Below are 15698 nucleotides of genomic sequence, written 5' to 3'. Positions count from 1 at the left end.
CTGTGATTCGGGAGATCTGGGTTCAAATGCTGAATCTACCATTTCCTAGGTGTATGACCATGGCCAAGAAATTTTACCTCTAAAAACCTCAGTCTCTTCATCTGTAAAATGAAGCAGAAAAGAATAGGCCTCCAAAGCTGAAGTGGAGGTGTAGTCCCTGAATCCTAAAGCTCTTGTGATTCTGATGGGACACTGTAGAGACCACTGCCCTTTTCAGAGTTCCCCTTACCTCACTCAGCATCTTCCTCTGGAGGCCCCTGTATGGGATGAACTCCCATTCTTTCCTCCAAGCAAGGCTCTCTTTGTCCCCCTTTTTTTCTGGCTCTCCTTGGGATGGAGAAAGTTAGGGGGGAAAGGAGGGAAACCTATCCTCATAAAAAATGTTATCTCCCTTACCTTGTCCAGAGCCTAACCCAGATTCTATAATTGGACAGAGTCTACAGCCTCAGAATCCTTTGACATAAAAAGATATACACATGGAAAGATACATTAACACTTTCAACAATGACCTTTTCAATGAGACAGTGGAAAAACACAAGCCATTAGCATTCAGTGCTCTATTTGTGCCCAAGAGAGTAATGGAAAAAAAAAATAAAGTGCTCTCGACCACTCCACCTCCTCCCCAAAGCCCTGGAACCTGGTTCCCTTGCTCTTGGCTCCCTGAGTCTCAGGAGAGGCCATTGGGAGTTCCGACAGTACCTTACCTGTGGATCTACCAAACGGGAGACATCAGGATACAGATAAAACTTGATGCCAGACGCAGCTCCAGGAAGGGTGATTCCACGTAGTAACAGCACGAAAAGCATGAGGAAGGGGAATGTGGCTGTGAAGTATACAACCTTAAAATAGAAAAGAAACAGCAAGACATCCATGAGATGCCAATGGCTTTGAATCTTTTTATTCCCTCTTCCCTTGAGATGAACTCACCCATCTTTCATGACGGTTTGTCTTTCTGCACTGGGAGATTTGTGAGCACGTCATTTGTGAGCTCCCAAAGGAAAACACACACACACACACACACACACACACACACACACTTTTTTTTTTTTAATTCATTTAGGTGGAATTCAAAGAACCAAAGTTCTGGAAGGTCACTTTTTAAAATGTCATGTGAAATCAGAAGAAAAAAAAATTCCTCCAGTAATAGAGATGAGCAGCTCTTATAAACTCCCAGAGTTCCCTAAAAGTTGAAGGATCACACAACTAGTATATGTCAGGGACAGGACTTCAACCCAGATTTTTCTGACTCAAGGGTCATTGAGTCTGATTCCATTGAAGACAGTCTACCACCTCTCTGGAAGGAACCTTAAAACAAAGAACAGTAAGGCTGAAAAAGGAGCTAGGAGATCATCTCGTTGTTATCAGGAAAATTAAGACCTGAAAGATAGCTTCACAAGTGAGTGACACAGTTTGAACTTTAGCCCAAGTCTCTGGACTTCACTAAGTGAAATGTTGAGTAAAGAAGTTTTTGCTTTTGTTTTATTTGGGGGTTGTTGAGAGGGTTTTTTTTTTTTAAATTTGTTTGCTTTGGTTGTTGTTGTTGTTTGGGGGTTTTTTGGGTTTTTTTTGCGGGGCAATGGGGGTTAAGTGACTTGCCCAGGGTCACACAGCTAGTATGTGTCAAGTGTCTGAGGCCAGATTTGAACTCAGGTACTCCTGAATCCAGGGTTGGTGCTCTATCCACTGCACCGCCTAGCTGCCCCCAGTTGTTGTTGTTTTTAAGAAAGATCACTAGAGAAAAGGGTTTATAAGAGAAATTAAAAACAACCAAAAAGTCTTACTAACTTTCAGGAGAAGCCCTGGGGCCAAGACACATCAGTATCTCATTTCAGAGTTAGGTGGATATACCTAAGTGACCTTCTAGCTAGCTCAGGCTCTCATCTGATAGAGAATGCCTTTACTGTCCATCTGCCAAGTGGTCATCTTGAAGATCTTTATTGAGGGGGAGCCCACTAACCTCCCCCCCCCAACCCCAGGCAGTCCATTACATTCATGGATTACTACCACTGTCAGAACCCTCACTCCTCCCCTTTAGGCAATTAGGTAAGTGGATAGAGCCTTGGGCCTGGAGTCATGAAAACTTGAGTTCAAATACAGTCTCAGATACTTACTAGCTCTGGGCAAGTCACTTAACCTCAGTTTGCTTCAGTTTCCTCATGGGGATAATAAGAGCACCTGCCTTTCAGGATTGTTGTAAGGATTAAGTAAGATATTATTTGTAAAGTGCTTAGTACAATGTTTGGTACACAGTAAACGCCATATAAATGTTAGCTGTCATTATTTCCTAACTTCTAACCCATAGCTTTTAGGTCTCCCTTCCGAGACCAAATAGAACACATTTAAGCCCTCTATCATTCCACAGAACTTCAAATACCTGAAGATAGATATCATCTCCCACCCATCCTTCTCTTCTCCAGACTCAATTATTCCCACTTCCTTCAACCAATCCTCCCTCATATAGCAAGTGCTTATCTCTCCACCATCCTGGTCACCCCTCCTCTTTGTGGCAGGATATGAAAAACCTCCTTTTGCAGCTGTCTCTGGAAATATGAAATAATACCAAAAGCTGTTTCTAGACTTACATCTCTTCCCCCTTACAAAGAAGGGTATTGGATTGAAGACAAAAGGTCTATTCTTAAGGAAATGGATTAAGGATGAAAATTAAACTTTGGATACAGCCTAGCTCTTGTCTTGTTTAGATTGTTGCCTTCCTCAACCTGGCAGGTGACCGGACTTTTTGAGTCATCTTAAGAACGACTGTCTACATCTTTTCTGAACCACCTATCCCCATCTCCTGAAGGGGTGATGCTATGATTGCCTTCCCCTTACTTCTGCCCCTTGCCCCCCTCCCCACCACACACACACACACACACACACACACACACGTTTTCCTTTCAAAAAAGATCACACCGATAATGATCACTGGGAGGAGATTCCTTGAGGGGAGTGCTATAACTGGATAGTGAGTCTTTGTTAGGCAATGATTTTAAAACGCCTAAACTGTATTTTAAAGTATTGCGATTATTCTTCTTTAAAAGTCCCTATACCTCAAACTCTTTTGGGGGGCAGCTAGGTGGTGCAGTGGATAATGCACAGGCCCTGGATTCAGGGGATCTGAGTTCAAATCTGACCTCAGACAGTTGATACTTGCTAGCTGTGTGACCCTGGGCAAATCACTTAACCCTCATTGCCCAGCAAAAACCAAACCAAACCAAACCAAAACAAGCCCTTTTGGGAGAAGGGATATATCTGCAAACATAAGGAAACTCCAGTTCAGATCAATCTCTCTCCCCTCTCCCCTCTCTCCTCTCCCCTCTTCCCTCTCCCCTCTCTTCTCTCTCTTCTCTCTCTCTCTCTCTCTCTGCTCTTTTCTCCTCTCTCTCTCCTGCCCCTCTCCATCTCTGTGTCTCTCTCTTAAGCTAGAACTGACTTAGATATTAATATTAAACTAAATAAAATTGTTTCTGCCAAAGTCTAGCTAAAACCTGTTTTGTTGTTCAGTTGTGTCAGTTGTATCTGACTCTGTGACCCCATTTGGGGTTTTCAAAGCTACTGGAGCATTTTGCCATTTCTTTCTCCATTCATTTTATGGATGAGGAAACTGATACAAACAGGGGATAAGTGACTTGCTCAGGATCACACATCTAGGAAGTGTCTGAGGTTTTTCTTAATCCAGGCCCTCTATCCACTGCACCACCTAGCTGCCCTAAACACTTAATATGGTATCAATATATTTTTCCTTTGACATTTGTATACTCTCCACCTTTTGGGTATTCTTCCCAAAATTTAATTCCCAGGTTTTTAATCCAATACCCTAACCTTTTAAAATTCTGTCTTCTATCCTAGGCCATGAGAACACATGCTCAAAATGAGAACAATCTCATGAGGGAGGCAGAGAGGATAGCATTAGTTCCATCTTACAGATGAGGAAATGAAGTGATTTGGTCAACATCATAAAGGTAATTAGCGGTAGAGCTTACATTAGAGCCAGGGTCTCCTGAGACCCTGTGTGGCATCTGCCTCTAGCAGAGAGATTCCACTCCACATGTGACTATGAAGCAACGTGGAAATTTTAAACAGATTCCCAACAAGTAGTGAGACCAAAAGAAGTGCCTTCTTCAGCACTGAATTAACCCCCTAAATGCCACAGTCCTCTAGCCAGGAAATCCTGGAATCATCCTCCATTAGCCGAGTATACTTTGCTTAATTGAGGTAGGAACTGTTCACATGATCACATTATAATTCATATTCCATTCTTCTGCAAATTATTGATTTGGAGCTTCCACAGTGGACTTTAAATTAATTTAAAACATTTTGTTAAGCCTTATGCCTGCTCCATGTTTAGCACTGAACCTAGAAAGTAGATGTTGAGTATGTGTTGGAAGAATAAATACACATATTTATTTTAAAGAATTTACCATCTATCTGCTGTGACTTCTAGATGTATGGCCATTGGTATAAGCCATAACTCACAGGAAAAAACCCACAAACTTGACCAGACTAACAAAAGCCACTTGTGGTGAATGAGTCTGAGCAAGGAAGACTGATTCCTTCTCTAAATTAGGCTGATCTGAGATCCAAGTCTCTCGTCTAGTGCTTTGCACCTAAATGTTAGTCACTTTGCACTGCTCAGCAACTCCCTGACACTTGAATTTTGAGCTCCCCAATCAAATGAAATCAAAAGAGCCCTATTAAAATACAAATTTGTTAGGGGCAGCTAGATGGCGCAATGGATAGAGCAATGGCCCTAGAGTCAGGAGTACCTGAGTTCAAATCTGGCCTCCGACACTTGACACTTACTAGCTGTGTGACCCTGGGTCACTTAACCCCAATTGCCTCACAAAATAATAATAATAATAATAATAGTACAAATCTGTTAACCCACACTAGGTAACACACAACCCAAATAATCCTAAAACATTCAACAGGCAGCCATGTAAGGTGAAAAGACCTTGAACTGAAAGTCAGGAGACCTCTGTTTCTACCTTAATTCAGACTAACTTTCGATGTGACCAAGAAGACACTCGATCTCTCTGGCCCCCCATTTCCCTTATTTATAAGATGATGGGTTTAGACAGTATGATCTCATATCTCTTCCAGCTTTAAAATTCTCTAAGTCACCAAAAATCTGGTCAGAATAGTAACTTCACCCACTGCATGACTTTCTGCGGTCTCCATCTTTGAATATAGCACCACTGTTCTAGCTCTTACCCACCTCTCCTTGCAGAAAATCCTACCCTTAAAGGATTTAAGGCCCAGCTCAAATTTTAGTCCATGAAGCCATCCCTGAGAGCAGTAGCAAGAGTGGGTCTCTCCCCATTCTTGCCTTTGCATAGCACTTTATTGGCCCCTCCCTCACTTTCCTTTCTTTCTCTCTTTTGTATTATAGTTATATATCCAATATGTCATCCCCAGTTACTAGTCATAAAATCCTAATGGTCGGGGTTAGGTGGTGAAGTGGACAAAGGGCTGAAGTCAAGAAGATTCCTCTTCCTGAGTTCAAGTCTGGCCTCAGATACTTCCCAGTTGTGTGACCCTGGACAAGTCACTTAACCCTGTTTGCTTCAATTTCCTCTTGTGTAAAATAAACTGGAGAAGGAAATGGCAAGTCACTCCAGTATCTTTGCAAAAACAAAACAAAACCCAAATGGGGTCATGAAGAGTTGGACATGACTGAAAAAATAACTGAACAACAAAAACCCCAAATGTCTCATTTATCTTGTCTCTTCCTCCATGTCTAACACTATGGTTTAAATGGTGTAGGAAATTCATCCATGTCTACCATTTACATAGTTTCCCTTTCTCTAATGTTTTAATAATTCCAAAGTGCTTCCCATACAACCCCCTGTGAGGTATGGTAGCTTAGGTGTGCTGTTACCACTGTGTGTGTGTAGTGGTTAGGGAGGCTGTCTTTGAAGTCAGGAAGATACGGGTTCAAGTCCTACCTTAGACATTCATCAGCTCTGTGGCCAAAGACTAGCTGGTTAACATCTTAGTACCTCTGACAAATGGCTCAGACTCTAAGTTCTAAATGAGCCAGAATGGATCTCAGGATCCATTTAGTCCAGTCTTCCCATTAACAGGAAACAGAGATCCAGGAAACAAAAAAGCCTGACCAAGGTCATACAGTGGCCTCACAGGGAACCAGGAGTTCCCCAAGCTGATAAAAATCATGGGGAAAATTACAGATGCGGAAACGGGCCCAGAGAAGCGTGATAACTTGACCACGCACATACAGATGGTAAGTGACAGAGCAAGGAGTCAAACCTAAGTACCCTGACTCTAAGTTCAGGGTTCTTGCTATACCGCCATGCTGGCTCTGGCTGAATAAATGAATGAATTTTAAAAAACAAAAACAAAAACAAAACAATAAAACCCACTTTCTCTGAGCCATAAACAGAATGATCTCTAAGGCCCCTTCTGGCAACCAAATTCTATGGCTCCATTCTTCTTGGCTCTTGCAGGGTGGGGGGAACTCCCATAATTCCCTGAGGGGTAGCTGGGGTATCTTGCATAAACTTATGAAATGCTTGAGAGGAAAATAATCAGTAACACCCCCCCCCCTCAAGTCTCCTCCTCCCTTCCTGAGGACAGGCTTTGCCATCTCCATCAGTAGCCATCTCCTGCCCAGCCCCATCCCAGGAACCCTGGAGACAGGCAGACTGCCCAAAACAATGGCCTCTGGCCATGAATGGCCTCCTCAGCCGCTGCTGGGCAGGCACTTCAAAGCCCACAGGCTTCGAGGGCTCACCCCATTGTGCCAGGCAACCTCTGTCTGCAGTAAAAGGGTTTTGTGTCTAGGGTGAGGGGTGGTGGCGGCTGCAGTTATTGTTACTGGAGGGACAAGGGGGGCCGGAGAGCTTGTGATCATGAGCCTTCGGTTTTTAGCTTCTTCCGACTTGTGCGTGTGTGTGTGTGTGTGTGTGTGTGTTTAAACTGGAGTCAAATGGGCTCCCCTTTTGTAATTATATCCCCGTCGCCTCATTTAAAATATATTTTTGTTTTGCAAAATTTGCTGATCGGGAGGGAAAGCTCTTGAGATCCACTCTCCGGCTTTTTAAATACATCCTGGGGGAGTTGTGCCAGGAGAAGCCAAGGCCAGGGGCGCCACAATACCGGTGGCGTAAAGCCCATCAGGCTTTTGCACAGGGCATGGTATTTTTCCGTTCTATCAACCAATCCTTCACAGTGCTCTAAGTCTTTAGAATTGAAATACACGTGGCCCAGCTGAACAGGGAACTTACCAGGACTAGCTTTTACCCTGGTAATATGAAAAGGGAAGGACACCAGCTTGGGAGACAAGAGACTCGGGTCCAGTCCCAGGCTCGGCCAGTTACTGGCTGTGAGATTGGTTAGGTGAGTCATGGGAGTATGATGGACATTTGGAACTAGAGAGGACCCTTAGAGACCACCTGTTGCCATCCCCTCACTTTACAGGGTATGAAATAGTTTCACAGAAAGGAAATAACTGACACAAGATAACATGACTAATACAATAGAAGAGCTGGGGCTAGAACCCGTGTTATTAGTCACCATGTGATCTCTTCCAGCTACCTCCTGGGAGATAGAAGAGGGTTGGGATAGATTGGGGGTTCTTGGCATGGGGCCCACAAGGAACTATGATGGGGGGAGGGAGAATGCATCTGGATCTTCATTAACCTCTACTTTACAACATGATTCTGAGAAGAAAGGGGTCTGTAGGCATCCATCCACAGAATGCCAGAGGGGTCCAAGACACACGCGCGCGCGTGCACACACACACACACACACACACACAGAGTCCTTGGGCTCGAAGATGGATTCTTTCAATTTGAAAATTCTATGAAATATGAAGACTTGTGACTCCTCCTCTAGAGCTATTCTACCAATTGACTCTGAGTAAGTCACTTGCCCATTCTGGGTCTCCACCCCCACCCCCACCTACATCTGTTATTGTCGTTACTTGTCCTTTAATCCTGAAGAAGACCATGAAATTAGGTGATGTCATGACTTGCAGTGAATTGGATTTAAGTGAAGGGAGGCTGTGCAAAGTCACCAACTTCTCTCTCTCCTCCAGAGCCATCTGGGTTTAGTGGCGAGATATAGATCAGGATGACGGGAGATGGCCCCAGATGTTTGAGGCAATTGGGGTTAAGTGACTTGCCCAGGGTCACAAAGCTAGTAAGTATCTGAGGTGAGATTGGAACTCAGGTCCTCTTGACTCCAGGACCAGTGCTCTATCCACTGCACCACCTAGCTGCCCAAGTATAAAATGAGAGGGTTGGACCAGATGAGCTTTAAGGAGGCACTTGCTGGGTCTAAAATTCTATTCAAAGGGAGATGTGCCAAACTCACACCTGCCAAACCTCAGAGTGAAGCCCTAAAATCAGATAAAATATAACGGGGGGGGGGGGGGGCGCATGATTAACAAAATAAACAAAAACACAAGACAGATAATGGGATTTTGTGATTTCCCAAGCCTGCAGCCTGCTGGGATCATCTGTAGGAGTTTGGTACTAATGACCTCAGGCCTTTTCCAGTTCTAATATTCTGTCTTTTCAGGTCCCTTCTACCTCCAACATTTTGGTTTTCTGGGTCTACTCCAGCTCCAATATTCTCTGGTCTAAGGTTCCTTCAAGATTTACCATCCTATATTTCAAGGACTCTCCTAGTTCTATCATTCTAGTTTTCAAAGTCCCTTCTAGTTGGTGCAAGGTTCCTTCACACTGTAATTATTCTATAGTCTAAGGTCCCTTTCAGTTCTGACATTCTATGTTCTCATATACCTGTGTCAGGTCATTGAGATCCCATAATAGAATTTTTCAGGTGAACTGCCAATGTGCATTGGTAAAGGAAAGTTCCACACCTGGAGTTCCCTACATAGATAAATTCAAAGTCTTCGGGGGTTGGGGGGATCACTAGCCCCCACCACAATAATCAGTAATCTTTTGCATTCTTTTCACTTTCATTAAAACCCCAGAAAAGCCTTTAGGGTGTGAGAAGAAACAACTTAGTCAAACACATTCTTTTGTGTATATGTAACCACAAAGTCAAACCACACCCTTGTTTCCTAGGCCCAGGTTGCCAGAAGGTGAAGTAAGGAAGGATTGTGGGAAGGGATCTAGGGAGACATAAATTCACACCAGAGAGGGGCAGCAAAGCCTAGTGACTTCCTCTCTATAGTCATTTGTTCTCTGTTCCTGAGGCAGGTGGAGCGGAGCTTATCATCTGCGTTATTAGTTGTGGGGACTTTAAGGGCAGGCTGGTGCAATGTAATGAGCATGGGACTTGGCGTCAGAAGACCTGGGTCCTATCTCAGTTCTGCTGCTATCAGCTAACTATGTAGGGGCACACAATCCATTTACCACCCCCAGCACCTCAATTTCCTTATCTACCACTGGAAGAGAATGATATGTGTCCTTAGCACCCTTTTAAAGTAAAGACATGAGCTATTATTAATAAGTGACTTGCCCAAGGAGAATGAGGACTAGAACAATTCTCTATTAGCCCCTCTAAGGAGGCAGGAGCCTAGCAACTGCATCTCCCCCATGCCAAAGCAAGCGCGTGACTCCGAGAAGTCATTCACCTGGAGGAAAAAGATTTGTTGTCTGAACTCATGGGTCAGTTCAGATGCTGCCTTACTGAGGGCCAAGTATCTCACTTGGCAAATGAGCCAGCTCCAGCTGTTGTATGGTAGAAAGAGTCTTTACTCTAGAGTCAAATCTTTGACCATGAATACCTCTGACCCTGGGCAAGTGATGTAACTTCCTCTGGTTTCTGTTTCTTCATCTGAAAATTTAAATAGACTAAATGGCTTCCAGCATAGCACACAGTATGTGTCTTATCCCCACCATGCAGAATTAACTCCTATTTATGTAACATTTTAAAGTTTGCAATTTCATTTGACCCTCATTTTCACTGTGTGAAACAGGTGGCTCACAATAATCCCCAATTTACAGAGAAGGAAACTAAAATCATCCTCCCTCTCTGGGACTCAGCTTTCTCATCTGTAAAATGAAGTTGTCGCCTCTCAGTGCCCTTCCAGCTTCAAATCCAGGATGCTAAATGTCTGGGGCAAGAATCGATCCTAGATCTTTATGCTATGCATCTGCTCTGCCACATTTCCATGCTTTATTGAACCTTGCATCTCCCCATGTGCCCAGCATGGTACTAGGCACACTCACAAGAGCAGCTTGCTAAAGAACTCTTGGAAAAGAATGACATCCTATAGTCCTCTAGTAATCATGTAATGTTGGTGATGTAGTTTATTTTGCAAAAACACTTCACAAACCTTAAAGCTCTACATAAGTGTTAGTCGTTGTCAGGAGACCAGGGTGTGAATCCTGACACTGTTACTTGCTCCTTGGGTAAACTTAGGTCCCAAGTGCTGAGCTAAATGATCAATATACAATTGTCTTCTATCCTCACTTTACAGATGGGGAAACTGAGACTGAAGGAAATAAGGTAACTAGTCTGGTGTCCTATAATGAGTTAATGGTAGACAACTCCAACACCAGAACTCTTCGTTTCTGACCCTGAGCTTTGTTCACTACCTCAAACATTCAATTTCTCAAACTGTGGCTTTGCAAGAACTATTTGTTTTTAACACACAGTACCAATATGGGTCTCATTCTGTAGGTGAGAAATGCCACTTAGTCAAATATCTGTGACTCTCATAGCAGAAGAGTCAAGGTTAATTCCTTCTTTTAGCCAGTTTAGAGACCTCGAAGAACAGAAGTGTGCTTTAAGGCAAGTTCTGTAAAGAATCTAGTGTTTCTGGAGAGGAAAGGTTTAGCATGTTAACCAGTGGCAGGCAGATGATTGATTGCTCTCTGAGTGCAAGGAAATCCAAAGAACTCTGCTTGGATTTGTATTGGTCTTGCTCTACATAAGCAAAAGCAGAGTTATTGTTTGTTTCTTCCCAGAGGTAGCCATGAATGTGGGAAGCACACCCTTACCTCTGGGAGATTAGAATAGAAAATGCCCCCAGGGAGTCAGAGGAGGATACAGTGGAAAGGACTGGACCAGGAGCCCTAGGATCCAATCTTGGTTCATTATTAATTTGTGGTATAAGACCACGGACTTTGGCCAGTCATTACTATCCATCTTGTCTAGCATTTGACTTGTTTTTTCTTATCTTCCTATCTAGACCATAAGCTCCATGAAGACAGGCTATCCTATCCTTCTTTTAAATCCTTCTGAGCATCTAGCACATAGCCAGACAGAAGCATATGTTCCACAAATATTTTTCTTTGGTTTTATTTTTCTACAAGGTAGAAACTAGGGCACAGAGAGGATGGTACTTTAGCCAAGGGTTGTGGCACATCCACCACTAAGCAAGAAACAGAACCAGGCATCTTAAAGAGAAGAATTTTAGTAACCTTTAACTGTACTCTCAAATTTTTATGAAGAAAATCTAGGGCATTTAGAGAATCTGTGAATCTGTCTTGTGAGGTAGTGAGCACTCCATCATTGGACATGATCAGAGATTGGATGGCCATGGGTGGGTTATCATAGCCATTCAAGATAGAAGTGATCTTACAGTTTAAAAAATGAGGAAAATGGGGGGCGGCTAGGTGGTGCAGTGGATAAAGCACCGGCCCTGGATTCAGGAGTACCTGAGTTCAAATCCGGCCTCAGACACTTACTAGCTGTGTGACCCTGGGCAAGTCACTTAACCCCCATTGCCCTGCAAAAAAAAAAAATGAGGAAAACAATGTATAGAGTTATTCAATTATTTGTTCAAGGGAGATATGCCATCATAGCAGGTCCTGATTCCCAAGCAAGTATGATGTATCTTCTACATTATGCTGTCTCCCCTCAAGGTATGGAAGCAATTCCTTTACCTAGAGAAAAGTTGGATTAGATGACCTCTGGTTGCCCAGAAGCTGTGAGTCTAGGAATCTGGACTAGCCAGGCATTCTTAAACTTTGTGGTTTCCTGGACACCTTTGGCCATTTGAAGAGTCTTATGGGCCCCTTCTCAGAATCATGGTTTTAAATAATTGAAGGAAATGCTAGATTTTAGTTTGAAGCTGGTGAAGATCAAGATAGAATTCTTTCCCTATCAAAGTTCACAGAAATCCCTGAAATCTATTCAGGGATCCATTCTAGTTGAAAACCCCTATTCTCAATTTTGTGTGTGTCTGTGTGTGGGGGGCAATGAGGGTTAAGTGACTTGCCCACGGTCCCACAGCTAGTAAGTGTCAAGTGTGTGAGGCCAGAGTTGAACTGAGGTCCTCCCGAATCCAGGGCTGGTGCTTTAATCACTGCGCTACCTAGCTGCCCCCCTATTCTCAGTTCTTGCCATTCCAAAAGGCACTAGAGAATTTAGACTGGCAGATCTGTCTGGACTGGCCCATGTGTTGTGTGATCTGACTTACCCTAAGCCATTCCCACCACCCCCACCTCCCTCAGCTACCACTGGACAGGATAATTTACCCTTGGAGATATTAAAGGCCTTTCTTTTATTCTTATTAGGTTCCCCATCAGCAGGCAAATGTCCCCCCAAAGGTGAGCATCAGCTGAGTAGCCGGATCAATGAACATTTATTAAGTGCCTACTATGTGCCAGGCACTGTGCTAAGCCTCTGCATCATGGACACCAGGATGATTAGTGGGAGAAGGGCACTCACTGAAAATGAAGGTAAGAGAACACCAAATGCAGGTCACTCTTTACCTATGATTCTCCTACTGAGAATGTTGGCTTAAGATGACTCTCCTCAATGATCTGCTATCGAGAGTTATTTTATAAAGAGGTGTGTGTGTGTGTGTGTGTGGGGTGAATTAGAAGGAGATAAGAAGCAAATAACAAACAACCCCCCCAAAACAAAACAAAACAAAAGAAACACAGAAACCAAGCCAAGCATGACTTACTTTCCCAGTTGACTTGATTCCTTTCCAAATGCAGAAGAAACAAATTATCCAGACTAAGAGGAGGCAGAGTGCCAGGTCCCACTTCAGAACACCAACATGATCAATTCCCTTGGACAGGCTCAACACGTTTCGCCTTTAAGGTGTGAGAGAGAAACAGACAGAGCCAGAGAGAAAAGTCAGTTCATGCCCTTGGACAACTGGAAACATGATGAAGTCTCTGGGACCATCTGTGAGATGCCTAGAGTAAGTGCTTGCTGAGCCTCTGAGCCCACCCATGTTATCTTGCATATACTTTTGAATTTGCTCATCCATGTAGATGTTGTATTCCCCTGGAGGACTGTAATCTCTCTGAAGGCAAGAACTGCTTCTTCTAACTCCTAAACTCCTTCCTAGCACAGAGACATGATTAAAGTAAGCATTAAATGTTTGTTGAATTGATCTATGCAAACCAAATAAACGTTTAAGCTGGCAAAGACCTTGGAAGACATCTAGTTCTGTTGTTTTATTTCAGAGATGGTGGGGTTCGGGCCCAGAGAAGAGAAAGGATTAATCGCACAACTGCTTAACTAGATCACCTTAACTAAAGCCCCTTCCTACTCTAAATCTCTGAAGACTGTGACCCTAGTATTAGGGCTTGGATATGAACAGGGTATGGCCCCAAATATGTCATGTCACTTCATTCTTATCTATTTTTTGACAGTTGTTTGACTGATAGATCAGTAGACTATGGTAGACAGTTGGAATAACATTTTAACAAAGCTTTTGGTCAAGTCTCTACAGCCATTCTTGTGGGAAAAACAGAGCAATGTGGACTCAGTAGAAGTATTGATTGCAGAACCAGACCCAAGAAGCATAGAGGTCTCTCTAGTGTTACGGCCCAGGGACACGTGCTTGGCCCTTGGCTGGTTCACATTTTTAGTGATGACTTGGAAAAAGGGGCAATTAACATGCTTTGCAAATTACAGGCATACCTTGAAAATATTCTAGGCCAGCATAGTAAAACAAATATCAATGAGTTACATGAATTTTTTGGTTTCCCAGTATATATAAATATTGTTTGCACTATACTGTAGTCTGTGTGCAATAATATTATAGCTAAAGAAAACACGCATACCTTAATTAAAAACACTTTACTACTAAAAGTGAATTTTTAATCTCCTTCAAGAACTTTCCTTTGCATTCACAACAACTTGGCTAACTGTTCTTCACAAAAGGTCTAGCTTTTGGCCTGTCCCAGCTTTTGACATGGCTTCCTCACTGGGCTTAATCATTTCTAGCTTTTGATTTAAAATAAGAGATAGATGTATGGCTCTTCCTTTCACTTGAATACTTAAAGAGGCCATTGTAGGGTTATTAACTGGCCTAATTTCAACATTGTATCTAAGGGAATAGAGAGGCCTGAGGAGAGGGAGAGAGATGGGGAAGAGCCCATCAGTGGAGGAATCAGAACACAGACAATATTTATCAATTAAGTTCACTGTCTTATATGAATGCCATTCATAGCACCTCAAAACAATTTACAATAGCAATATTAAAGATCACTGATCACAGATCACCATAATAATAATAATGAAAAAATTGGACTATTGCAAGAATGACCAAAGTGTGACACAGAGTCACGATGTAATCAAATGCTGTTGGAAAAATGGCACCAACAGACTTGCTAGATGCAGGGTTGCCACAAACCTTCAATTTGTAAAAAAAAAAAAAAAGTATTATCTTCAAAGTACAATAAAGTGAAGGGCAATAAAGTGAGGTATATAGATAGCTAATGCACTGGATGACAGGATGCAAAATATATTGCAGGCTGCACTTCTGGGGAAGTGAAATGGGTGGATCCCTTGAGTTCCAGAGTTCAGAGCTGTAGTATGGCTAAATCTGACCTGTATCTATATTAAAAATCTAGCATCACTATGGTGAGCTCCACCCATACCCCAGCTCCCCAGGAGAGGACCACCAGTTTAGCTGGCCTCCTCAGGATGGGGCAGCTACGTGGTACAATGGATAGAGTGCTGGGCCTAGAGGCAAGAAGACTCATCTTCCCAAATTCAAATCTGGCCTCAGACACTTACTAGCTGTGTGACCCTGGACAAGTCACCTAACCTTGTTTTCCTCAGTTTCCTTATCTGCAAAATGAACTGGAGAAGGAAATGGGAAACCACCCAAGTATCTTTGCCAAGAAAACCCCAAATGGGATCAAGAATAGGTGGACACAACTGAAAATGACTAAACAACAACAACAAAAGAGGGGTAAACCCAGCCAGTGGAGAAGAAGAGCAGGTTAAAGTTTCTGTGCTTATCAATATCAGGAGCAGAGATGGGGGTGGCTGATATACTTCCAACCTTGGAGAACTAGGACACGGGGGCAATTCAAATCAGATGAAATTAAAAAAGAATAAATGTTTAAATTAAAGTCAGACACACTGTAGATGAAGGAAATACGGCTTGACAGCAGTTGGTCTGAAAAAGAGCAGGAGGTGTTCGTGGAACACAAATTCAGCAAGTACACAGTGATATAACAACTCCCAAATCCTAATGCAATATTAGGGAAGAGACAGTTCTATCGTTTGCTGCCCTCATGAGACCACACAGAGGGTACTGTTTTCAGGTCTAGGTCCTTTATTTTGAGACATCCAGACCAAACAGGGAGTGCCACTTTCAGTTCTGGGTCTCATATTTTAGGAAAGACATTGGTAAACTAGAGTGTCCAGATGAAGTTAACTAGGATGGAGGAGGACTTGACTTCTAGAACAAATGATTGTGGACCAGACGAAGGACATAGCCTGGAGACGACTTTGGAGGTCATAATAGCAGACTTAATCGCCCTCTTCAAGTATCTGAAGGT

The 15698-nt window shown here is 43.0% G+C and overlaps 1 protein-coding gene across 1 annotated transcript in view; it reads right to left on the bottom strand.

Moving 5' to 3' along the window:
• The window catches only part of SLC6A6 (solute carrier family 6 member 6), a 148173-nt gene that overhangs the window by 31479 nt on the left and 100996 nt on the right, over positions 1-15698 (bottom strand). Inside the window, exons 6-7 of the mRNA XM_043975912.1 lie at positions 12854-12986; positions 705-839 (exon numbers count right to left, since the gene is read on the bottom strand). Of these exons, the coding sequence (XP_043831847.1) occupies positions 705-839; positions 12854-12986 (268 nt within the window). The remainder of the gene's footprint in view (positions 1-704; positions 840-12853; positions 12987-15698) is intronic.

This window comes from Dromiciops gliroides, chromosome 1 (assembly GCF_019393635.1).
Source record: "Dromiciops gliroides isolate mDroGli1 chromosome 1, mDroGli1.pri, whole genome shotgun sequence".
In the NCBI taxonomy this organism is placed as follows: Eukaryota; Metazoa; Chordata; class Mammalia; order Microbiotheria; family Microbiotheriidae; genus Dromiciops; species Dromiciops gliroides.
This window is presented reverse-complemented; position numbering and strand designations above follow the sequence as displayed.